Genomic DNA, 27,418 nt, shown 5'->3' on the forward strand with positions numbered 1-27,418 from the left:
ACCTTTCTGCCTTCATGTTCTGCCTCATCTCAGGCCCAGAGCAATGGAGCCGGCTGACTGTGGATTGAAATCTCTGAAACCTTGAGCCAAAATAAATCTTTTCCCTTCTAAGTTATTTTTCTCAGGTATTCATCATAGTGGCAAAAAGCTAACACTTTCCTCTCCAAACAAACTTCAATTAGTTCCAAAGAAAATAATCACTGTCCAATGAACAGCTGACATATTCAGTTTTTACCTACAGTTTTCACCCTAAACTATATCAGGTTAACTGGGGACTGTGATACTCATATAAATGCAGTTCTTCCTCATATTATTAAAACTATAAGAGAAAAAAAAACCTTAAAAATCCACCATATTTCATCAAATTGCCACTCAAAAATTTTAACAGGAATGGCCATATTCCAAAGTATTTACACTTACAGATTGGTCAGGTCCATCTCCTCCCAGCACCCTGAAGCCAAACCCTGATTCCTGTTTCCGAAGAAAAACATCCAAATCTTTGGTGTTTGGTGCTAAGAAAAACCAGAAAATGTAAAGTAAATATTTTTATTTATTTAAAAAGGATCAAAACAAAATTATGTTCAATATTTAGTAGAAAAATGTTATAGAGCAATTCAGTAAACTATCATCTTTTTGATAGTGAAAATTAACATAAAAGTGTAACACACACAGGAGAATTCAACTATAAATCCTATGCTCTCAATATTATACTGCCACTAACTTTTAATGCTTTCCAATCAATATTGGAACTTTCAATTCAGAATTATTCAATTTGTGTTAGATATTTAATAGGTACAAACGATCTAAGGAACCAAATTTGAGCAAAGCACTTTAAAGCCTAGGAAAAGAGAGCCTGTAAAATGCCTTATTTCTAATCCTTTTTTATGGGGGTAAGAGAAGCACATAATTTTTATTAATATTTTCATGCATCTGAATTTCCAGAAAACACATTAGACATAGGGGCTTTTTATGCCCTAAGGAAATAAGAAGGCTTGGAAGCCAGCTTAGGATATGCCATGTTGGACTGACAGGAAAAGAATGGAGCTCTGGAACCAAGTGCCATTGACAAACTTGGAAATGTGCCATTTTCCAAAGTATGAGATTCACAGCACCCGTTATAGGAGGTGCCCCCCATTTATTAGAGTCAGCATAGAAGGGTCCTGTGTTAGCTCTGTGGGAAACTTAAAATTACTCTAGAAAAAATCAATTAGGCCTTTAAAGTAATTTCTCTTTTCAATTAGCTTTGAGTAAAAAGAATGGAAACATATGGGTGAAGCGATGGAAGATGAGCCTGAGTAGTGGTACTCACCTGTTATCAAGCCCAGGCGAAAGGCTGAGGCAGGAAGCATAGCAATTTCCAGGTCACCCTTAGCAACTTGGTGAGACTGTGTCTCAAAATCAGACTTCCAGCCTGCATTTTTCACAGGGTGCCTTATTTCTGCTCTAAAGCTAATACCTTCGTTTCAGGAAAATATCTGACATGAATCACTTACTTAGCCTAAATTTGTAAGATGGATAATGTTTTAAAGGAAAACGAATAATAGCTAACACCTCTCCCTAGCCCCATTTTCTAGGAGGGGAAACCAAGGGCCTATGTGACTTGCCTAGTGTGACACAGAGAATGGTAGAGCTGAGATTTTAATCCAGCTTGATTTCCAAGCTCTCAGCTCTTCACCCATGCCATCCTGTCCCCAAAGGGCAGGTGGCATTCATCAGAATATTAAATGAGCAAAATCTATTTCATGACTAAGGTTTTATCTGTGGGAATATATTAATGCTATTCATGAGTAAGAAGTATATACTAGAAAGGGAAAAGAGAGAAACAATCAGGGAACTAAATAAAAAAGTAAGTAAAATGTGGTGTGAGGTAAATTCTTGATAATATTCTTTGGAAACAATCTCTGCAGGTAAGTACTTATTATAAGAATCACAGAACTTTAGGACTGGGGGTATAGTTCAGTGGTAGAGTGTGTACTTAACATGTGTGAGACTCTCTGTTCAATTCCCATCAGCAAAAAAAGAAGAAAAAAATCACAGAACTTTAGAAATTAGAGAAATCATGAGTAAAGTACATTTTTATGGGTGAGGCCCAATGGGACTGCAATATTAAAATTATATCAGGCTGTGAATTGGAAGTCTCAAGGAAGGAATTGTACAGTTATGCTAATTTAAATTATTGCTTTGCCATGCTTACACCTGGTCTTTATCTTTCTAGATATGGCCTGGAGATATGATAATAAAGATCTACAACTAAGTTAATAAGCATGAAGTGAATTACATATTATATTTCTATCTGGGTATATGTTTTTCATGGTACATACAGATCTCTTGTTTAAGAACAAATTTTTAAAAATTAAACCTACTTATAGCTGTAATTTTAATTTAGAAAAGATTTGTCATCAGTAGGTAAATAAATATAAAAATGAATTTCTGCATTGACTCTGGTTTCCTATTAAAATATACTCCTGCCAAAAAAATCTCTCTAAAACACAGGCCCTCAAATATTTTCCCTATAGTTAAAACCATTTTGTGGCTCTCTGTCATTTATATGACCAACTCCAGCTTCTTCAGAAGTCAGTGATTGGCTCTCACTATCTGCCCCTGCTCTGTCTCTGGCTTCCTTTGCCAATCACACCCAGCCATACCTTAGAACCAGGCCACACAAGACCAACCTGCAAGTGAATGCTACTCCTTCTGTCTTTCCTTTTTGTCTTCCTCATAAGCACCTCTTTGTCCTTAAGTCTTAGCTCAAGCTTTACTTCCTCTATGAAGCTTTTGCCTACTACTGTGTCCCACTCACACTGAAAAACTGACCATTTCTTACTCTGGATCCAAATTAGCAGCTGATCCTTCTATAACTGTACCTGGTAGACTCATGTGTACTTATCTATATAAGTACTTATTTGATTACACATTTGGCTTTTCCATTTAGCCTTGAATAATATTTCTGGGTGCAGGGCCTATGTAACCTATTTATTTCTGTATTCCAATTGCCTAATGTGAGTCTGCTAGACTGCTGGCCAAAAAAATTAATACACAGTTTTTTAAAAAATAAATAAATGAACATTGAATGTACATGTAAGAAGCTGAGAATCATATTAAAATGGAATGAAGGAATAACTTCTTACCATCCTTTTGAAAGATAGGAAGATTCTAGTTTAAAAATAAATCAATTTATCTTATTATATTCTCTCCTGAAATATTCCATCACTACTTACGTTTATCTTCATATAAAGTCTTAGACTTCAGGTAGACCTCAGAAGGATCCAATTTTGGGGATCCTGATCTGATAATGCTGGGTGGAAAAGGCATAGGCTGGGGAATGGGCTCATTTATAGTCTCCAAACTTCCTGAATTTTCCTTTTTATCTGTTTTCTGAAATGGAAAAGGGACTTACTTAGTATTTTTTAAAATAAAATGGTTGATTAATTCATAAAACTGCTGTCTGAACTAAGTACAGCGACTGGGTACAGCTGTATAAGTGGTAGGGTCAAAGGGCACAGTCTACTGACAGTCTTGGAATTCAATTTCATGTATATATCTGGCTAAAACATATTTAACTTAAATTAGAAAAAGGGTTATAGTGATGTCAAGTGAAGTACCTCAATTAGTCTTATGTTTAAACAACTTTTCCATTTTCTCTGTATCACCAAGACAAAAATTGACTTTGGGATGAAGACAAATAGGAATCCAATACAAGGAAGCACTTCTAAGTAAAGCAAGAGGGAGCCTCAGAGAATACCTTCATCAAATTCTTCATGAGCTCCACCTTCCAATCACTGAATTAATTTCCAATGAATATGTTTCTCCTAAGAAAATGGACTAGGGAGCGTTAACTCCAATTTAGGTTATAAAAATGATATTGAAAACTCTGCCTGGTCAATTCAAATAAATACATGTTAAGCAATCAATCAGAGAAGGGAAAACAGAGCAGCTTATTTTGATACCTTTTCTACTCAGAACTTTCCCCAAATAATTGTCAAGCAAAATGACTAAAATATAAATTTAGAAATGAAATCTAATAAATAGCCTAAAAGTATAGTTTGAGATCAGCTTGTCATCCGGAATTTTTGTTAGGACAGGAGATTACAGATTTCTATAAGTAATGCTGACTAGAAGGCAAGGGCACCAGCTTGGGAAGAGGCAGTGAGGGGGTCGGGCACCACAAAGTACCATGTTACAGGGGAATCTCCCTGCTGACCTACACCCAGACAGATGGAAGAGAAGGTGAAAGCAGCCACATCCCATCACCCACACATCCTAGGATTCTGTCACAAGTTGTTCAATGTCACCAGAGCCTTCCATCAATTATAAAGCATTAGGGTGACTGGCTGCAATGGCATCTAATAGATATAGTGGCATAGGAGTTAAAAATAATGCTAGGGAGGCAGAGAAATGTACACAAAAATATGGTGTGACTTTAAGTGAATGGTCTGTTCACACTGGACCTGATTGTACAGTTCATAAAGAGGGTAGAAGCTGAGTGTTTCTTCCATTTTGATCCATACAACAGCAAATTTGCAAAGGATTCCTACTTAGTGGGCTAGAAGAAATTGATTCATTTAATATTGGATGGTCTTTCCTTTAATGGTGTATGATTGATGGTAATCAGAAACCTTTTTTTAATTTTGAGGTGAAAGACTCCAGAACTAAATTAGAATTTAAAAACTATTGACTTCATTTCCATATCTACATAATTTTATATATATAAATAAAATAAATAGCCTAAAAGCATAGTTTGAGATCAGCTTGTCATCCTGACTCTTTCCAGCCACCATCTCATGAGCTCTCACAGAGGGAAATTTGGCACCTCGCTTGTTGAGTAGGGAAGAAACACTTGAGGACGACTGTAATACTCACCATTTTGGCAGTTTTAGTTGGTGAAGAAGGGCCTTAAAAAAATAAAAAATGAGCCAAATTTTAAAAACAGCATCCTCAGATCATACATACTGCTAATGTTTATGATAAACTAGCTATGACTTCCAGCAGGCTAGTAAACTCTTTTTATATAACACTTTCTATGTGCCAGGCATTATATATCTATTGTCTCATTTCATTTTCATAACAATCCTAAGGCATATATGCTATTATCATTTAATAGATAAGGTAAACTAAGATTCTTTTCTACACCATAGAACCAATAAGTAGGGCAGAAAATGACATCAACCTGTTGGACATCAACTTCAGGTTTCTTTGTTATATTTGTCAAAGCCCTTGATAACTGTCCAGCACTAACAAAGAGATTTCCTTCTGACTTTCAGCACACTCTACCATATCACCATGAGAAAAAAACAAAAAGGTTCAAAGAAACAAGAATAAAGAAAAACTTGCTAATAAAGTCTTCATTTGTTTTAAAAAAAAAAAAAACTTAACTAAAAAGCCAGAGTGATATGAAAGTGTAGGACTAAATTTCATTCTTTAAAATATTAGTCATTTATAGGTACAGATGTGAGAAAGCCTATTAAAATGCAACTTTGTGGTTAGTGCTTGGAACTGGATATATAATGCCTGGGAACAGTTTGTGTCAGCTGATGACCTTGAAAAATAAAAATTTCACTTCTTTCATATAAGCACAGTGAGGTTTAATTAACATTTACAGGCAGTCATTAGAGCTTAAGATAAAAGCTTTCTGAGCACAAGCTATCATGACTGCCTTTGCCCAACAGGTTAACAAAGCACACCATGTTTTACTTATCCATAGAGATGTGAGCTCTTTCAGAAGATCTTTGGTGTATTATAGAAGTCCAGATGAAACACCACTGGTTGAAAGAGTCAATTTCTGTTATTTTCATCAACAGAGAAAGTGAAATTAAGAGAATATGTTTCACTTGACAGAGCATAATACTGAGGCTCTCTCTGGTCATTAAACCCATAAATCAGATTTTTAAAAGAATACAGTGGGAAAGAAATCAATAATGGACACAAATGAAACCACTAGTAACTAAAACACTGCCAAAAAAGATACTACTTATAGAAATAATCAGACAGAATCAGTGGATTACCAGTGAAATCTTCTGGGGAAAGACATTCTAACCTATAAAGAAGGACAATTAAAAAATATAAACACTTGAACATTAAGATTTTTTCTTTGTTATGCTTTTACTCACCTCCTCTTAAGATAAGGAGTGGTACATCTGCACCTACTGGGAACTGTTTTAGCACTTCTACCACTTGGAGATGTGTTAAATTCTGCACATTTTGATGGTAGATTTCCTTAATTATATCCCCTTTCTGAAGGCCTTGACACCACTGGCTATCCAATATCATTTTCACCTTCTGTCCAGTGGGGCTGTCAGCAATTGCAAACCCAAAACCTTTAGGACCCTTAATCAAAGGGATGGTCACTAGTTCAGGCTGGGAGCTGCCCGATGAGGCCATGGATGCTCTCTGCTCATTTGGATCTGATGCACCATTGAGACGATCACTAGTCAAGATATGTCCAGATTTTCCATTCTGGTCCAGAACCATTGCTCCTGGCTTAAAATCCTGAGTATTCATGCAAGTCTCTCCCTTGGTTAATGACTGTCCATTGATTATAGGGGTAGCAGCAACAATATCCACAACAGGATCTTCACTGTCATCAGGAAGTGGATATCCACGACATAAAGTGAGGTTTACATATTGATTGACAGGTACCAACTGAAACATCTGGACAACATCTGCATGGGTGTGACCAAGGACACAGTTGCCATTGATGTCTACAATAACATCACCTGATAAAATATAATCATGTTAAAAAATAACTTTTTGCTAGAGAAAAGGCAAAAGTAAATTTAACAACCAAATTTGAATTCTGGAATTACCTTACTGTTCATTAATTACTGAAAAGATAACATTTCTAACAGACATTCTCTCTCTCATGACTTCTCACTAAAAAATTTATATAAATATCTAAAATCTTAATTATTTTAGCAGCAAAGAGTTTTGACCTCAAGTTCAAGTGAATTATTTGGGAAAAAAAAAAAACCCTGCAAATTTTATTATCACCATTTGTATACAGAGTCCTACCTAGGTGGCCACACAAAGTTCAATATGTTGTGGTAAGTATTTAGTGCACAGAAGAGGAGCATCACTGGCTATTTGCACATACAAGCTATCCTTCATTACCGCCTTCTTCCTTTTTTTTTTTTTTTTTTAAGAAAGAGTGAGATAGAGAGGGAGAGAGAGAGAGAGAGAATTTTTTTAATATTTATTTTTTAGTACTTGGCGAACACAGTATCTTTGTTTGTACATGGTGCTAGGATCGAACCCGGGCCGCACGCATGCCAGGCGAGCGTGCTACCACTTGAGCCACATCCCCAGCCCCTTATTTCTTGATTTTAACAGGCCACAGGTTACAAATATACTTAAAAATTTATTCTCATTTGAGAAACATAAAACTGAAATTTGAATAATGTCAACTTATAAATGTGTTTTGTTTTTTTTTAAATATTTTTTAGTTGTAGATGGACACAATATCTTTATTTATTTTTATGTGGTGATGAGGATGGAATCCAGTGCCTCACATATGTGAGGCAAGCACTCCACCACTAACCCCAGCCTTAATGTGTTTTCTTTTAGTGTCCTTCTATTTGTAGAGATTCTGAATTTATTATAAATCAGATATTTAAAAGTGTAAGCCACAACAAAAAATTCAACACAAAAAATGACTATATTATTTAAAACACTGAAAAGTCAGCTAAATTAGTCTTTATAAAATTTAATTTTGTTTTCCTGATTTTACAGTATTATAATCACTTTTATAATCCTAGCAGCACAAGAGACTGAGGCAGGAGATTAAAGCAGGAGGATCAAAGCAGGAGGATCATGAGTTCAAAGCCAGCCTCAGCAAAAGCAAGGCACTAAGCAACTCAGTGAAACCTCATTTCTAAATAAAATACAAAATAGGGCTGGCACTGTGGCTCAGTGGTTAAGTGCCTCTGAGTTCAATCCCTGGTATCCATCCCCCAAAAAAACAAAAACTGCAGGATATAACAATTTGTTATCAGTATAACCTTTTTAACAAAGAACCTCTTTTCAAAAACAATTATAAGCAAATCCTAGCTCCAAAGTACTCTACATAATCAAAGAAAATCAAATGTTCAAATAGTTTTCTGAGATGGTTAATAAAACTGTAGTTTTGTATAACCAACGAATTATCTTAAAATTATACAAAATATTCCAAAAATTAATAAATTTAATGTTTCCTCTAATAATATCTGCTTGTTTTTAAAAATAGCCTTTCCTCAAGCTAGCATGCTTCTAATTTTGAGGCTAAACATTTTAATACAGTAACCTTCTTTAGTTCTATAATTCACTGTATATATGTGTGTATGTGTGTGTGTGTGTGTGTGTGTGTGTGTGTGTATCTTCATCCTCTTTGTTATAATATTTGTTATAGTATCACTGCTCTTCAAGTGATTGTGACAAACTCATTACCTGGTGCAATTTTCCCATCCTGGGCTGCAGGACCATCTTTAAGCACATTCTTCACTTGTAGGAACTCATCAGGCCTATCTCCACCAATAATGGTAAAACCAAATCCCATTGTGCTTTTTTTCAGTGATGCTCGAACAAGGACACCTTTAAGTTGGGATGGATCTCGAGTAAAGTGTGATTTTTCCACATCTGGGCCAAAACAAGAAATGGGTTTGAGAACAAAAATAATTATGATGAATTTACATCCCACACAAAGCCAATTTTCAAGATAGTCTATATAACTCAAGGAAACCATAAAGGATAGAAAATCAGAGCAAACCTAATGCAGAAAACTAGCCGTTAAGCTCATAAACTAAATCATTGAAATAATAGCTAATGAATCCCTTTCTTTTATAGGAAACCACCTACCTTTTCTTCTCCTAATTGTCTTATTTGTGCTTACTTTCTTTCACCCTAGAGTTGTATCCTCTTATCATAGCTTTGCTGTGGTTTCAATTATCCACAGTCAACTATAAATCAAAAATATTAAATAGAAAATTTCCAGAAATAAAAAATTCATGTTTTAAATTGCATGACTCTCTGAATAGCATGATGAAATCTTATGCCATCCTGTTCCATTCCACCTGGGACATATGATTCATAATCAACTTTTTTCTTAAGAAATTAACCTTTATTTTTTATTTATTTGTTTTTATGTAGTGCTGATGATTGAACCCAGTGCCTCATTTGTGCTAGGCGATGCTTTACCACTGAGCTACAGCCCCATGAATCATCTTTTGTCCAGCGTATCTATGCTGTCTACACTATTCATGTGGGTTATCGGATCAACTCTCATGAAGTCAAGGTACTTGTCATCAAATAACCTTTATTTTACTTAATGGTCTCAAAAGCAACAAGAGTAGTGATGCTGGTGATTTGTATATGTCAAAGAGAAGCCACAGGGCTTCCTTTAAGAAAGAAAGCGAAAGCTCATCAAAGGCATGTGTGTGTGCGTGTGTGTGTGTGTGTGTGTGTGTGTATGTGTGTATTATTAGCATATATATAAGGTTTTATATTATTCATGATTTTAGGCATACACTGAGGATCTTGGAAGATATCCCAGCAGATAAGAAGTGAATACTGTACATCTCTACTAATAACAATAAAAGCATTTATTGACAGCCACAAGCCAAATATATAGACTTTTTTTAAAACAAATTTTTTAGTTATTGATGGACCTTTATTTATTTGCTTATTTATATGTGGTGCTAGGAATTGAACTCAGTACCTCACAGGTACAAGGCAAGCGCTCTACTGCTAAGCTACAACTCCAGCCCAAATATTATAAACTTAAAAAAAAAAAATTCTTTTTAGTTGTTGATGGACCTTTATTTTATTCATTTATTTATATGTGGTGCTGAGAATCAAATGCCTCAGAAATGTTTATGAACATTTTTATGCATTAATTTACATATTTATAACCATCTTAAGAGGCAGATATTATTTATTTAGATACTGGGAATTAAACCCAGGGGTGCTTTGCCAGAGTTATATCCATAGTCCCCTTTATTTTGAGACAGGGTCTCACTAGGTTGCTGAGGTTAGCCTTGAATTTGTAATCCTCCTGCATCAGCATTGTGGATTGCTGAGATTACAAGCCTGTGCCACCATTTCTAGCTTTATTCCTACTTTATAAATGAGAAAACAGAGGCACAAAGGATTTAGGGAACTTATCCAAGATTACACAGATGAATTTCAAAACTACTCCTCAGCCTACACATTTAACTACTATGAATAGTTAAATGAATAGCACCTATCACCCCAGGCTACAACCATTAGTATAAGAAACTATGATCTCTTAATGGTGAGACCTGTCTTAATCTCCATCACTTTTGAAAACCCAGTGACTAGAAAGCCCTACCAGGCGTATAGTAACACTCAAAAATATTTGTTAAACTCAAAATGTTTGTTAAAGCATATGCAAAACTTAAGGAGAGATTGGTCTATGATTTTAAAGAGTAGCTGCAAAAAAGAACCATTTTTTTTCATAGGCAACCCAAGTAGGGAGTTCACTGAATTACTACAAAATGACCAAATAGACCCCTGGCTATAAATGACAGTTGAGAAAGGGGAAGGAAATGAGAAGGAATGGATAAAATATAGGAATTTCCTGCACAGTTTTTTCAAAATACACATAACTAGGATCATTAAGATCTCATGGAACCAGGCATGTTGGTGCATGCCTGTAATCCCAGTGTTCAGAAGACTGAGGCAGGAAGATCCAAAGTTCAAAGCCAGCCTCAGCAACTTAATAAGCCCCTAAGCAACTTTTCCAGGCCCTGTCTCAAACAAACAAACAAGTAAAACAAAAATAAAAAGACTTTGTGTATTTTTAAAATGCCCCCCAAATAATTCTGATATTACTAATATCTACCTACATCATTATCCTACTAGAATATGATGTAGGCAAAGAATTTCTTAGACTTATTAGATGCTAATTAATACTAATTAATGCAGGATTCTGAATGGTTACAGACATTATATTTAAGCAGTTAGCTTGGGAGAAGCACATAATGACTAGAAATCTTGGGTGTGACCTTAAACATAAAGAAATAATCTAATCTTCAAATTCAAACCTCAAATTAATAAAAAAATCTCTCCATTCCTTCCTCTCAATAATTTCATATTTTTTATACAGTCATGAGAAAAATCTCAGTATTCTCACAATGTTCAGATGTTTTATTAAGACTATTCATATCTTTTTAGTGGCAACAATTAGACACTGTATGTTCAATTTCAAAGCCCTAGCAATGAAAAGTTCAAACTCATTTTTATTAACTCAGCACACAAATTTCACAATTGATTTTTAGAAGAATAGTTCAAACACAAAGTTTTACCTGGTTTTGAAGACCCAATTTCAGCCTGTCCTAACTGCTTTTTCCTTTTGGCTTCCTCTACTGGATTTTCAAACTGGGTTTTCTGGTTAAGGTGACTATAAAATGAAGAAAAATATGAGAAAATTACATATTTTAAAATAGACAGTCATACCATTTTGTCACCATAGATTAAGAGATTGATATGTAGGTATTCAATAGGTTACAGAACACAGAGAAACTGACAGAGATAAAAAGGCCTGCAGAAGGAACCTGGAAGTCAAAGCTACTGAAGCTTATGAGACACATTAATTATAGCTTCTCAGTAAATCCAGTCAATATAATGAGTAACAACTGTCGAAACTCCACTAAAAACCTTACCTGATGTAATCAGAAGTGCTGGTAAATTGGTCAGTTAAATTTTTTTTTTAAAGGAAGTTAATGATAGTAGGGTTTTAAGTTTCTCCAAAATGAAGCAAGCTGTAGAGATACTTTTGAAGAACTTTTTGAAGAGTATCATAGTATATTACTTGCCCACGTCAATTCAGTAGCAACTAAGAAAAATGACTTTGTTTTATCACACTGCCTTATAGAATAACTCTTTCCTTTTACACTTACATTTCTTCACAGTTATATAATAATTTAGTTTTATGAGTACAAGATAAGTTTAACTAGCACTTATGATCAGGAACAGTTCCAACTGACTCTTGGAAAGCAGAGAAATCTGAGGGAAAGTAGAAGGATGTGGGAAGACTAGAGGGCAGGTCATTAGTCAATAGAACTCAACATTCCACGGGCAGCAGTTGTTTTACACAGGGAATATAGTGAGTCAGGTAAGTAAACACACTGATGTTAAAAAATAAATAAATAAAAATATGTGTAAAACTATTAGGTCTAACGTAGAAATAATGGGAACCATACTTAGCACTGCCACAAAGACATTTTAGCCAAATGATATGTTTTCCAGTAAAGTCCACTTTAACAATTGACATTACTGGGTAACAATTAAACATCAGATCATGAGAGTTTCAGGATATTATTGTTTTTGGACAGGCTTACTACTATAAAATCTACATATAAATAGCTACATAAATCAGATATATACTTTGTCATTTGTGAACATTATGGTGATAGTGGTGAAAGGGCAGCAGGGTCAAAATAAATAGCATATAGAAAAGAATGCTAGGTTTCTTTGTCATTTAGGCTTCTAGGGCATATAAATTCCACAACAAATGTGGCTGTTTAATTTCAGAACTCTAAATATGGCAAGTTCCACTGGAGATCCTCTGGGTTCCAATTTCACTAAAGCTTAAGCATGCTTCTGCCTCAAACTAACAGAGGCACATTAAGTTAACTGTTGAAACCTCTGTGAAAATAAAATTCTTAGGTTTTTATTAAATCTAAGGTTTTTAAAAAAATTATTAGGTACTGACATTTTACATATTCTTAAGGAAAAATGAAACAAACTAAAGACTGACACTCAGAAAAGAACAAATCTGTTTAGAAAGAACCCCTGGCTCCCTTTAACATTATTATCTAGAATGACTCATTTTGCCACCCAGGCATTAGACCATAAAAAGTAGTGATTTGTGTTTATATCCTCTGTAATGTGTGGGAGAAGAGGGTAGAAGTATGCGTATGATAAATTTTTTTTCCTAAAAATTCTCTGACAAAAAGAATAGAAGACTTAATGAAGAAAGTTAAGTGCATCTGTTACCTTAAATTATTCAGATTAAAACAAAACAAAAAATGAAAATACTCTCCTTTTCATTTAGTTACTTATATACACATATTAATAAGATGTAACAAACAAATAAGATGTAACAGATTTTGTTTTCCATATAATTAGCCAGGGAGTTAGAGATATTCCATAAATAATTTTCTTCCTAAGAAAGAATATCATAGATTGTCAGAAAAATTAAATAAGGGTTGCAGATAAGCATAATTAAACATATAATGTATATTTGGAATATCTGTATCATAATTTTGTATCTAATATCTAGATTTTAGAAATTTACCTCAACAAATTCATGAAGAATTTGAGATAAGAAACTAGATATATATCAGAGGCCTTTTTTAAAAAAAATTTTTTTAATTGTTGATGAACCTTTATTTAATTTATTTATATATGGTGTTGAGAATCGAACCCAGTGCCTTGCACATGCTAGGCAAGCACTCCACCACTGAGCCAACAATCCCAGCCCAAGAGGCCTTTAATATGATACAATAAAGCCAAGATTTTTAAATATGTAAATATTTTGTAAAGTCCTATCATTAAATTCTGAAACAAATTCATTAAAAAAATAATCCATTTCAGAATATCACCCTTTAAAATAAAAATTCATGTAGAAAAAAAATGCTATTGCAGTTGTTGTTATTCCTCAAAGGCTCCTGCCAAAAGCAATCATTGTGCCATCTGGTTTGACAAAGTAAGAGAGCCAAAGAGTAGCCATTCAAGTAACAGCTTTTTATCTCCATCAGTAAACTCACTGCAGATTACTACAGTTGAGATTCAAAATGTAGCTCATCTGGGAATCAAGCCACACTCTGTAGCTCAGCTGACTCCATACTAATGTGCATCTTGAGTACTGTCTGCTCTTTCTTAATCTAATAAATTATCTTCCTGTAAATGAGCTCATTCTGGGAACAATCACACAAAATCTCAGTGCTGCTGCTGATGTTGTTGCTTTTAATTCAGGCTGTTCCACGTACCTCCATGACAACTGGGAGCATGTCACTTCAGGATTCGCCCTAAAGTTGCTTCAATATTATATTCTTGCTTAATGGGAACAAGATCATTCATCTCAAGATTTTATAACAGGCAAATGACTTTCACCTCTTGCCCATGTATTCAAATTTACTTGGAATGGCTAATAATGAGAATCATTATCTCAGAAATGTTCAGCAGTGTCAATGACAAATAATAGTTGATTGAAGCCCAATTTAAATAGGCTAAACTATAAGAGGAAGAAAAAAAATCCCATAAAGCCTTTTCAGTTGGCTTTCAAATACCCCTTTGACTTGAAAGACAGCTGTTTTTTTCTTTTTTCAAAACTAAATATGCCTTAGAAAAAAATAACAAAAGAGCTGCTATATACTCTTCATATCACATTTCATCAGTATCATCAACATATTAAGTAACACAATGGAAAGAAAATCAGCATGGCTATTGAAAAGAACCAACAAACTGCAACTGTGAAGTTATACACCTAAAGGTCAATCTAATTGAGTTGCTTTCTTAGGATACATATTGGATTTTAAGGAATTCCAAAAATTTCTCTAACCAGAGTGACTCGGTAATAATTTATATTTTAAAGACTACAGTAAAAGCCAGAGATCCTTACTTTAGGGATAATTGCCAGGAAAAGGCATTGTTCTATGTCAACAAGTGTGATGAAAAATTAAAAAGCAATCATAAAACTAGAAGATTCTACACAGGTGCAGTGGTACACATCTGTAATCATGGCGACTCAGGAGGCTAAGGCAGGAGGATCACAAGTTTGAAGCCAGCCTCAGCAACCTCATGGGATTCTGTCTCAAAATAAAGAAATAGAAAAAGTACTGGGTATGTGGTTCAGTTCTAAAGCACCTGAAGGTTCAATCCCCAGTACCAACAAAACAAACTGAAACACCTAGATTTTTGTGCTTGTTATTTTTCCAAGTGAAAATATAATTTTTGCCTTCGCCACTCAGGCAGTAGGTTCAGACTCTGAGTTCTAGGTAAATAGTAATGTTCCTGATACAATTTTTGTTGATACAAGACACCTAGGGTTGAAATCCTATCTGTAGCATTTGGGAAAGAAGGCTATTCTAATGGTTGTAACAACGTAGTGATCAGAAAAAGAAAAATCAGTTGTGACACTGGTCTAATTTCTCTGGATAACATGCAGGTGTTTTGTGCTCCTCTCTGACACACATTTATACTTAAACTTAACCATAACAGTTACATAAGAAGCAACATTCACCCCTGAAAAAAATACTAAGCCTTCTTTTATTAACTCAAAGGAGAACACACTTTTAATTGTGTATTTCAAAATGTTGGATCCTGATGTTACGATGCCCTTAAAGTCCTTTAATTGTTTTCAGAAGCACACACACTGGTAGTGTTGGAAGTGACCTCAAGAGTTCTTCTATCCAGTGCCCTCATTTCAGTTTTCTATCTACTGCTTTTCTCTTTAAAGGGATAGAAGCAATGACATTATCTCCAGCAACTAATCCTCAAAGCAACCTGTCTCTTTTTGAGATAGGATCTCACTATGTTGCCCAGATTGGTCTTAAATTCCAGAGTTCAAGTGATCCTCCTGCCTCAGCCTCCTCTGGAGCTGGGATTACAGGCACATACCAGGCTTCCACCTCTTACTTTCTATATTTAGAAATTCAAAGCCAATTTCTGGGAGGTTCGAGGTCAGTGAAGTAAGTGTTCATTTATTGAGCACTAGCTGAAACATGCACACACTAGATTCACAGAAGCAAGAAGTGCCATATCTAGTATTCCCTAAAGGTGTATGCTGAAAGGAGAACATCTGAGAGAACATTAACTGAGATAACAAACTTACTCAACATAGTATGTCCCATACTGAGGGTCCTCTATCTTCTCCCAGCCATAAGGAAGTTCTGTAAGCAAAGAAAAATGAATGAAATGCTAGATTCAAAATCAAAGAATTATCAATGTATAAGTTTGCTCACTTTATTTCACTAATACTTGGGAGTTAGAAAGATGAGAGTTCACTTTCAAAGAATAAACACAATTTAAGTCACAGAAGCTTCTTCAGTAGCCAGTGTGTATCTCAGCAAGTAATTAGAAATCCTAGAACAAAAGATGACATTAAACTAAAAATTGTTTATCTGACTTATAAATCATAAAATATAATAATTATTAAAAACCATTGACTATTTCTTTTATTTAAGAAGCCTGGTAAGGCTGATGGGATATACACTTACTCTGTAGCCTAATACAAGTAGCAGTTGCTTGTTAAATTCTTCACTATTATGCATAATAATTTATGTTATTACATTCTGACCCACTTCTCTTCTGAGGAAAGCTCAGCCTTGGATTTTTGCCATTTCAAGTGAGTAATCTGGATTTGTTTAAAACCTAAACAAGCACCTGCATTAACTTGACCTGTGCATCTGAAATAACACCAGTTTAACTACCATAGTGCTTTGAGTAGCCTGTAGCTGTGTATTCTGTACTAATAGTAACAAAGAAATATCTTACTTCGCACTCTTTTTTTTGTTTGCTCTTTAGGTTTTTGGTGTTTTAGTTTGTTTTAAGAGGGAATGTCTGTTGCCCAGGATAGTCTCAAATTTGTGGGCTTAAGTGATCCTTCTGCTTTGATCTTAAGAGTAGCTGGGACTATAGGCATGTGCTACCATGTCCCCCTTTCCTTTTAAAGTGTTTTTTGTTTGTTTGTTTGTTTGTTTGTTTGTGGTGGTGCTTGACCTTGCACTAATTCTTGGCAAGCCCTCTATCATGGACCTATGCTGAGCACCCATATATTTATTATCTATTCTAAGTTAAAAAAATATAGTGAGAAAAACTGATAGTAAATTTCTGGTAGTTAAAAAAAAAATTCTGGCCTTTCCAATATAAACTGACTTTGTCAAGAAAGAATCTTTTTTTCCTTCCCACTTTGCATTCCTTGAAAAGTTAAGGTTCATGAAGAACCATCTCAATAGTCAGGCATGGATCAAACTTGTAGGAATGTTCCTAGCAGGTAGTTCCAGTGCTATCAATTACATATAGGAGTTAAGAAGAAAAAATTTTTTTTTAAATCCACAAATTACACAATGATGTCTTATACTTTAATTTTTAATTTTTTTTTGTAGGGTGGAAGGTACCAGGGATTGAACTCAGGGGCACTCGACCACTGAGCCACATCTTCAGCCCTATTTTGTATTTTATTTAGAGACAGGGTCTCACTGAGTTGCTTAGGGCCTCACTAAATTGCTGAGGCTGGCTTTGAACTCACAATCTTCCAGCCTCTGCCTCCCAAACCACTGGAATTAGAGGTGTGCGCCACCGCACCTGGCTTATTTTCAATTCCTTAGAGTGCTTCTGCTATGCTGAAACACGTACTTTGCTATGCTGGATAGCAAACAGGATTAGAATATATGAAGAAACTTATTAATGAAAGAGACAAATTTTCTAAACTGTTTGCCCTAATAAAAATTATTATTCTGCATTCAGGATAAAAGAATACTAGAAAAATTCTGAAATCCCCTGCCCCTATTCTCCTGCATATGTTATTACATATATATTATTTGGTAGTTTCAAAGTTTAGGGAGGATTTCCTTCTAAAGATTTGGTTGGAATGTTTGAGGGGAACAAACAAGAATAGTGGTACAGTTCAAATAATTATGTGAAAATGGTGGTAGGATGAGAAGTACGTAATATACTTCAGTTCATTTTGATCCTCTGTAGCTACAAAGCTCACAGTCATCAGTTAACCAGGTGTGATATTTTATCACCAACTAATTGTTACATAGGAAGGAATTTTTTTAATTATATCTGTAAAAATGCACAATAATAATATCATCAAAGCATTATAAGATTATTATTTTTTTCTTTACTAGACGTTTTCTTGAAATAGCAAGGGGACTGAATGGCGCTGAGTATGGGTTAATTCAACAATGTACTACAAGTGAACTCACATTGTCTTTAGAGAAGGCTGGAAAAGTGAAGGAGCTATAGATACACCTGAAACAATATACTTAATATCTGAAAAATCTGCAACATTCAATAAAAAGAACATTAATAATTAATAAGCATGAAAGAGCCACATAAATATACTCCGGTGTTAATTTGGAAGTTGATTTAGCATTTTACTTATAGCAATTAGAAACTAAAAGATTAAGTATGGCTCTTCTTTAGGATAGCAAACAAATGTAGCAATTTATCTTCAGAGTTAATATTAGTAATTTTAAATTCTTACCACTAATGTCATTTCAGCTTTTTTGCATGGTAGATTAATGTTGATAAAGAAGCAGTTCATTATTGCCTTTTAAAAATGAAGGTAATAAAAGCAAGACTAAACTACCTAATAATTTTATACAATATCTAACGGATGGATTTATTCATTCATTTCCTTTCTTTCTTCCTTTTTTCCCTTCTTTCTATCTCTTCTTTCCCTCTCCTTCTTTATTATATAGAAATCAAAGTTAGAATCACCATATGGTACTTTTTAAAAAAAATACATTTTTTTTAGTTGTAGACAGACACAATACCTTTATTTATTTATTTATTTTTAGAGAGAGAGAGAATTTTTTAATATTTATTTTTTAGTTTTCGGTGGACACAACATCTTTATTTTATTTTTATGTGGTGCTGAGGATCGAACCCATCGCCCCTCGCATGCCAGGCGAGCACGCTACCGCTTGAGCCACATCCCCAGCCCAATACCTTTATTTTAATTATTTGTTTTTGTATGGTGCTGAGGACGGAACCCATGCAAGGCAAATGCTCTACCAACTGAGCTACAACCCCAGCCCCACAATATAGTTCTTGACCTCAAGGAGTTCATAGTCTATAGACAGGAAGACAGAAGAGGCAAGTGACAGATGAAGATAAACACAAGCTTTTGTGGGGAGTGAAAATGAATGATACCAACTACCTGGTAAAAGTAACTATGACTTGCTTGTGCCCTGGGTTTGATCCCCAGGATTGGAAATGGAATAGGATAGAACGGAGCGAAATAAAATACAATAAAATGCCTAGTATACTGCATAGCACCAATGAATACTCAAGAAACAACAAGTTTTTAAATTATAAAGTTTAGAACTTTAATGTTACCAATTACATATAGGAGTTAAGAAGAAGGAATTTTTTTAAAAATCCACAAATTATACATTGATATCTTATACTTTTTATTTTCAAAAAATAATTTTTTTGCAGGGTACCACTTAGAACTTTAGAATTGATAGAACTTAAAATTAAAGTCAATATACTACAGAGATACACGCATACCCATGGTCACAACAGCACAATTCACAATAGCCAAACTCCAGAATCAACAATGGATAAATGGGCTGGGGTTGTGGCTCAGTTGTAGAGCTCTTGCCTAGAAAGTGCGAGGCCCTGGGTTCAATCCTCAGCATCACATAAAGATAAATAAATAAAATAAAGATATTGTGTCTAGGGCTGGGGTTGTGGCTCAGTGGTAGCCCGCTTGCCTAGCATGTGTGAGGTACTGGGTTTGATTCTCAGCATCACATACAAATAAATAAAATAAAGGTCCATCAACAACTTAAAAAAAAAAAAGATATTGTGTCCAACTACAACTAAAAAATAAACCTTAAAAATGGATGAATGGATAAAAAATATGGAGTTTTATTCAACCATAAAGATAAATCAAATTATGTAATTTGCAGGAAAATGGATGGAACTAGAGAGCATTATGTTAGGCAAATAAGTCAAACTAAAGGTCAAGGGTTGTTATGTTTTCTTTCATATGTGAAGCTAGAGAGGAAATGAAAGAAAATGGGGGCAAGAGGGAGGTGATCACATAAAAAGCAAAGGAAGATGAGTAGAGGAAAGGGACAAAGGAGTGTGAGATGGGGAGGGAAGGGGCAAGTGCCAGGGAATGATATTGGCCAAATTATATTGTTACACTGTATGCATGTGTGGATATAAAACAACAAATCTCATAATTTTGTACACCCATAATACAGCAATAAAAAAGTGGGGAAAATGTGAAAAAAAAATGTTAGAGCTTGGTAATTAATGACATCAAAGAGGAGACAGAGGAAAAAGTTGGGGATGATAGCCAGTTTGGGCTTAGTCACTGGGAGATGTCATGCCATTTGTCAAGGCAGGAGGGGAAGGTGTTCTGTGTGTGTGGCCCTAGAACATCCTGGTATAGATAGCTAACAAGCTTCTGGTAATACGAACCTGGTACTCAAAAGAGAAATACAGAAAGAAAAAGATTTGGGAGACATAGTGGTTAAAATCATGGAGATCACCTAAACTGTGAAGACAGAAAGGTGAAGAACAGAACCTTAGGAGCACTGACATTTCAGGGAACAGATGGAGAAAGTAAGAATAGTCAGAGGGAAAGTATCAAAGTGAAACAGAAAGGCAAGATAAACATTCACAGATGCTTTGAAAAGCTGTCAGTCAGGAAAGGCTATAGTCCACCAGATTTAGCAATAAGATTAAGGGTAACTTTAAGAAAAGCAGTTTCAATGAAAACAGGCCAAAGTCAGAATACTGTAGTCACTATAGAGTAAAATAGGAGATACAGTCCTTAAGATGCCTTTTTGTTTGTTTTTAACTTGGGTTGTAAAAAGGATAGTGTAAAAACTATGGGAAGATTAGGGACAAGAATAATGTATTTATTTTGAGATAGGAAAGACCTAACCTAACCATCTTTTCTGAACATTTCCCCAACAAGTTGATTCCAAAGGCAAAACTATTTTTAGCACATAAAGCAGCTGGCTGGTTCTAACCCGCCCATGAATTTATCCTTTTTTCTTTTCTCTTCCCAAAATAGGATTGTCTTATTTAAATGTATGAATTACAATTGCTTTCTCATAGTGGAAATCTATTCAGTTGGTAATTTTCTTTTATCATTCTCTAAGCACCAAAATGACATCAACATTCAATACATTTATAAGCAGCCTTTAGTAAAAATTTAATCTTTCTTTCATGGTAAGAGAAATGGGGTGGGTTGAGAGTAGAATGGATTCCTGATGCTGTATTTTTAAGATAACTACTTAAACCAAAACACTAATTATTTTATTTGAATGGAAGATAAACATGTACATCAATTAAACCATCACACACAGTGGAAAGACACAGTTGGGTTCTGAATATCAGAAGACTGGACAGGAAAGGGCAAGTATTAGAAACTGTAAGGATTTCCTAGATCTTAAATGTTCTGCAGAGGCAAACAATATCTTAAACTAAAATACTGTTATTGTTGTTATTCTTGTTTCAGTATGTACTTGATGAAAAGCACTCTGGAGAACATCAATGCGAGTCAGATAAAGTCTATCCTGAAAATAAGCCTATTGTGGGGGCTATGCTCTCCCTATTGAGAGGGGAGACACAGTATATGGAGAAAGTAAAACAAGTTGGCTGAGCAGAAAACTAAGAGGCTCAATGTTCCACTTATGGGTTCCCTGACAGTACAGAAAATGTTAGGAAGCGGTACCCAGTTATGGGGATGAGAGGAGCCTTACTTTAAAGGAGTTCAAACATTCCTAGCATACTGAATGCAATTGTGCTTCTTTTAAGAAAGATGACCATATAATGTATTGCTCACTTTCAGAATAAAATGGGGAACTATTAATTATTCTGGGACAACAGGAATAAGATGGAATAAGCCAACCAAGATGTATGGTCACCTTTAATGCAAAGGGAATCAGGGGGATATAGTCATCCTAATTCTTCAAATTTCACAGAGGTAAAAGAAAGAAAGAAACATTTTTAGTTTTCCTAAGCCCCTTTACTTTCTTCCCAATGATAAGTGGATGTCTTATCTGACTTGTGAGTTTTACAGAACAACCTCAATATGCTTGCTCAGCTAGAGACTCCAGGGTCTCTTGTTTTGGATGCCACCTGCCTGCAGGGGTGCATTCTGGTCTGTCCTCTGCCATGCCTGCCTCATGGGAGGAGCCTGCGGTTGAACACAGCAGCTAGAGACTGAGTACTTAGCTCTGCCTCCTGTAAGGGTAAATAAAATATCATTAAGCCCACATAGCCGCAGGGCTGAAGTCACACTCACTCAACTGGCATTCTAATCTCATCTGTTTGCCTGTGTCTTATTTTTCTCTTGATTCCCAACTAGTAAATGATGACAGGCTTACTGTTTATTGCCCTTTCCCAAACCTAACAGAATTAAAAAATATTTCCAAGGAAGGTGACCAAATTAATTCAGAAGACAGTAGCTTCTTTCCTGCCTTCCTTCCCTTCCTTTCTCCTTCACTTTTTATTCCTAGCTTTCTTCTCTCCCTCTTTCCAAACATTTAAATCTCTACTGAAGGAATACACAATTGAATAATACAAAACCATTGTTCTTTAAGACTGTGGTATCTAGCGGGCTCGGTGGCACATGCCTGTAACCCCAGTGACTCAGGAGGTTGAGGCAAAGAGGAATGCAAGTTCAAGGCCAGCCTAGAAAATTTGTAAGACCCTCTCAAAACAAACAAACAACAACAAAAGCCAAAAAAAAAAAAAAGACTAGGGATGTAGCTCAGTGATAAGGCACTCCTGGGCTCAAAGTACAAAGTAAAAAAAAGCATGGTATTATGTTATGATACAATAAAAGTCATACTGAGTATAAAGAAGAGAACATTAATTTTGACATGGAAAAGAAAGACAGAAGAGGATAAGAAATTATACTTTAAATTGGGCGAGGGCACATGCTTGTAATCCCATCAGGTTGGGGGGGTAAACCAGGAGCATCGCAAAGTTCGAGGCCAGACTTAGCAACTTAGTGAGGCCCTAAGTAACTTAGCAAAACTCTATCTCAAAATAAAACATAAAAAGAATGTGACTCAATGGTTAAATGCCCCTACGTTCAATCCTTGGTACAAAAAAAAAAAAAGAAAGAAAGAAAGAAAGAAAGAAAGAAATCATATTTTAGATTTGAGCTTTGAAGAATAGTATGTATAAGCCAGGAAGATACAGGGAACAAGTTTAGTTCCTAACAGAAGAAATGGGCATATGACAAAGGAAAAAACATTACTACATCAGATTTATGACATGAAAATATTTTGAAAAGAAAATACAGAATATGGTTCAGTTATTAAAAATAATCTTTATGCTTTTTAACCAAGGAGTCTGGGTGACAATAGAGAGCAAGGGAGAGGTAATTACATTTTAAAAATATTAATTTGGTGGTATTAATTGGGTATAATTTAGTGGTATTGGTACTAATTTAGTGGTATTGAAGGTTTTTGATCCTGCAGGCTTCTCTGTAAAAATTTGAACATATACTCACAAGATATATATAAATTTATTTACGTGTACATATGTATTACTCTAATATGAATAAAACAAGCATATATAAAACCAGATGTTTAAAAAGGAAGCAATTAAATAATTATCAGTACCTTGCCACTGAACAGTGTCATACTAATTTGTCCCTCAGATAGTGTAAGTAGCACATGTGATAATTTGACATATGGAATGAGTAAGAATGCTGTTACCAATCTGCACAGAAAATGATAATGAAGCTTAATTTACATATAGTAATACATTTATATTTATATATATTTGTAATAATTATATTATGGAAAATAAGTTCTAACATTCTCTTCCTGTATATCAATAGATAGTTTGAGTACCACTATTTTCAATAATTATATTATGGAAAATAAGTTCTAACATTCTCTTCCTGTATATCAATAGATAGTTTGAGTACCACTATTTTCATACCATTGGCATAAAGGATATATTTAAGGGATAGAATTAAGTAGAGGAAGAAAGATCAAGAATACTCAAATATGCATGGTAATCAAAAGAATGAAGAAGATATAATATAAAGGAAAAAGCATGGATAGAAGAAAATAGATAACTAGATAGCTATGTGAAAAAGCAAGTGTAGGCTGGGTTTGAAGTTTAGTGGTAGAGTCTGCCCAGTGTGCTCAAGGCCCTAGGTTTACTCTCCAGTAAACCACCCTCCCCCACCCAAAAAAGTAAATGTAGCAAAATGTTAATTATAATATCACAACGTGGGGATGGATATATCCATCCCCACAGAAAGACAGTGAAAGAATTTTGCAGTGACATATATATATATATATATATATATGTCACTGCAAAATTCTTTCAGTTTTTTCTATATATTGAGTATTCTGAATAATAATATATTGGTAAAACAGGAAAAAGAAAAAAGCAACAGGGCTTAGAAACTATATAGGAAATAAAGCAACAAGAGAAGAAGAAGCAAATGTGATTGCAAGGATTTGGGTCCAGATGATTAGGAGGATGGTATACATGATAGAAAGAGAGGTGTGAGGTGAGGAGGATGTCAAATTTAATAGGTTTATTTTGGAGCTGGGAGTGTAGCTCAGTAGTAAATAGAGCATTTGCCTAAAATGTGCAAGGCCCTGGGTTGGACCCCTAGCATTATCTTAAAAAAAAAAAAAAAAATTGGACAATCAAAAACAAAGGCTCAAAAACAAAAGAAAAACACAAATATAATTTGAAACAGAGGACAATACTAAAGATTTAGTAAACTGATAGTGAAAGCTACTTCTTTTGTGAAGTATGTAAGTTCTTTGGTCATTTATTTTTAAAAAAAACCTTATTGAGGTATAATTTACATACTATAAAATTCATCTGTTTTAAGTATATACCAATAATTTTTAATAATTTACTTAGTATGCTATTATCACTACGATCCAGTTTTAGAATATTTCCATCCCTCCAATAACATCCTTTCCTGTTTTTTATAGTTAATCTCTATCACAATCCTTAGATCTGGGTAACCACTAACCCATTGTCTGTTTACATAGATTTGCCCATTGCTGACATTTCATATAAATGTAGTCATACAACATCTGGTTTTCTAGTTTCTTTCATGTAGCATAACGTTTTTAAGGTTCATGTGTGTACAGTATTTTGGCCCTTTTTATTGTTGAATACTATTCCATTGTAGGGTTATATCACATTTTATTTATCCATTCATTGGCTAGTGAACATTTGGGTTGTTTTCACTTTTCAGATATTATAAATAGTGCTGCTACAAACACATGCATACAAATTTTTGTGTGGACATATATTCTCATTCCTCTTGAGTAGATATCCAGGAGTGGAATTACTAGGTCATATGATAATTTATATATAACTTCTGGGGGGGGGTACTGTGAATTGAACACAAGAGTGCTTTACCACTAAGCTACAACCTAGCCCTTTTTTTAAAAATTATTATTTTGAGACAAAGTCTTGCTAAGTTGTTGAGGCTGGCCTTGAACTTCCTATCCTCCTGCCTCAGTCTCCCAAGTTGCTGGGATCTTAACTTTTGAAGATGTTGGCACAGTGCTTCCAAAGTAGATGCACCATTTTACATTTTGTGCAGCAAAAGGATAAGGGTTACTGTTTCTCTCCATCCTCCCAACATTAGTTACTATCTTTTGAAATTATTATAATAGTCATTTTAATGGGCATCTCATTATGATTTTAATTAGAAAACTACCCTAATTACTAATGATTTTAAGTATTTTTCATTGGTCATTTGTATAACTTTTTTAGTTAAATGGCTATTTAAAAGTTTTGTCCATTTTCACTTTGGTTTGTAAAACAGTACTTTATAAATTCTAAACATAATTTCTTAGATATATAGTGCAAAATCTGTGACTTTGTCTATTCATTATCTTAATGTATTTTGATGAAAAGAAATTTAAAGTTTTTCTTTTTTTATTGATTTAAAAAAAATAAATGACAGCGGAATGCATCACAATTCTTATTACACATATACAGCACAATTTTTCATATCTGTTTGTATATAAAGTATGTTCACACCAATTCTTGTCTTTATACATATACTTTGGATAATGATGTCCGTCCATCACATTCCACCATCCTTGCTAAGTCCCTGCCCCCTCACTTTCCCTCCCACCCCTCTGCCCTATCTAGAATTCATCTATTCCTCCCACAGTCCCCCTCCCTACCCCACTATGAATTTTTTTATGAAGTACAAAATATCAGGTTTCTTGACAGGCATGGTGGCACAGACCTGTAATCCTAACAATTCAGGAAGCTGAGGCAAGAAGGACACCAGTTAAGAGGCCAACCTCAGCAATTTAGCAAGACCTTGTCTCAAAGTAAAAAAATAAAAGAGCTGGTGATATAGCTCAAGGGAAGAACATCTTTGGGTTTATTCCCTGGTACCACAAAAAAAAAAAAAAAAAAAAAAAATTTTTTTCTTCTGTAGTTCATACTTTTCGTAGCTTCCCTAAGAAGACTTTGCTAATCCCAAAGTCATGAAGATACTCTTCTTTCTAAAAGTTTTATGGTTCTAGCTTTTCTTTTTAATATATTTTTTTAGTTGTGGATGGACATAATATCTTTATTTTATTTTTATGTGCTGAGGATCAAACCCAGTGCCTCACACATGCTAAGCAAATGCTCTACCACTGAGCCAAAACCCCAGATCCATGGTTTTAGTTTTTATGCTAGGCTTTTGATCCTTCTAAAAGTAGCTTTTGTGTATGGAATGAGGAATCACTGAAGCTCAATTTTCTATGTGAATATCAACTTTTATCAGCACCATTTGTTAAAGGCAATTTCCTTTTCTCATTGCATTGATTTGGCAATTTGCTTGATAATCAAGTAATCAGATATGTGTGCATCTATTTCTGGACTCTATTCTGTTACATTGATCTATTTGTTTATCCTGTGCCATTAACACACTGTCTTACTATAGCTTTATAGGAAGTCCTCTAAATTTGTCTGTTTTTTTAAAGGTTGTCTGACTACCAAAGCCTCTGTATTTCCAGATTATTTTACAATAGGTTTGTTAGTTCCCCCAAAATAATCTATTTGAATTTTGATTAGGACAGTATTGAATCTAGAAATCAATTTATGAGAATGAATACCATTAACAATATTGTGGGATTCAATCCAGGAGTGCAGTACATCTCACCCATTATTATGGATCCTTATTAACTTCTTTCAATGATGTTTTGCAGTTTTCATTGTTAAGAACTTGCATCTTCTAACAGATATATTTCAAGATTTCCAATTTTTTTGATGTCATTATAAAAAAAGTATGAATAATTCCATTTTCAACTGTTTTTTTTCCCTAGAAAAATTCTTCCTATTATAGTCATGCTGGACAAAACGTGGTAGTTCTGTTTGATTGCACCTTATTTTCAAGAAGATATAGCAAACAATTTTGGATGAGATAAATTCTACTTACTTAAAAACTATACAATTTATAGAACATATAACATACAAGACAGATAAGACTATCTGATGATGTTTACAGAAATAATTTTTCCATTAAGTAAGAAAAATTTTGTGTGTGGCGGGGGGATATATTATAGACTTTCATTAAGTTTGTATTGCTGTCCTAATTTTAGCTAAGGAATAGTTATAGACATTAGCAATTATCCCAGTATATAATAAATTAAGTATATCTTTGAATGCTCAACAGATATGACAGAGCTACATTGTGTTTGGGAACACATCTAATTTA

General features: G+C 34.5%; 1 protein-coding gene across 3 annotated transcripts in view; it reads right to left on the reverse strand.

Moving 5' to 3' along the window:
• The window catches only part of Magi3 (membrane associated guanylate kinase, WW and PDZ domain containing 3), a 249,114-nt gene that overhangs the window by 33,943 nt on the left and 187,753 nt on the right, over positions 1–27,418 (reverse strand). For all 3 annotated transcript variants that reach the window (XM_076862940.1, XM_076862939.1, XM_076862941.1), the window contains exons 7-13: positions 15,827–15,884; positions 11,295–11,389; positions 8,419–8,607; positions 6,108–6,713; positions 4,861–4,892; positions 3,219–3,375; positions 421–512 (exon numbers count right to left, since the gene is read on the reverse strand). In XM_076862940.1, the coding sequence (XP_076719055.1) occupies positions 421–512; positions 3,219–3,375; positions 4,861–4,892; positions 6,108–6,713; positions 8,419–8,607; positions 11,295–11,389; positions 15,827–15,884 (1,229 nt within the window). The remainder of the gene's footprint in view (positions 1–420; positions 513–3,218; positions 3,376–4,860; positions 4,893–6,107; positions 6,714–8,418; positions 8,608–11,294; positions 11,390–15,826; positions 15,885–27,418) is intronic.

This window comes from Callospermophilus lateralis, chromosome 7 (genome assembly GCF_048772815.1).
Source record: "Callospermophilus lateralis isolate mCalLat2 chromosome 7, mCalLat2.hap1, whole genome shotgun sequence".
Lineage (NCBI taxonomy): Eukaryota > Metazoa > Chordata > Mammalia > Rodentia > Sciuridae > Callospermophilus > Callospermophilus lateralis.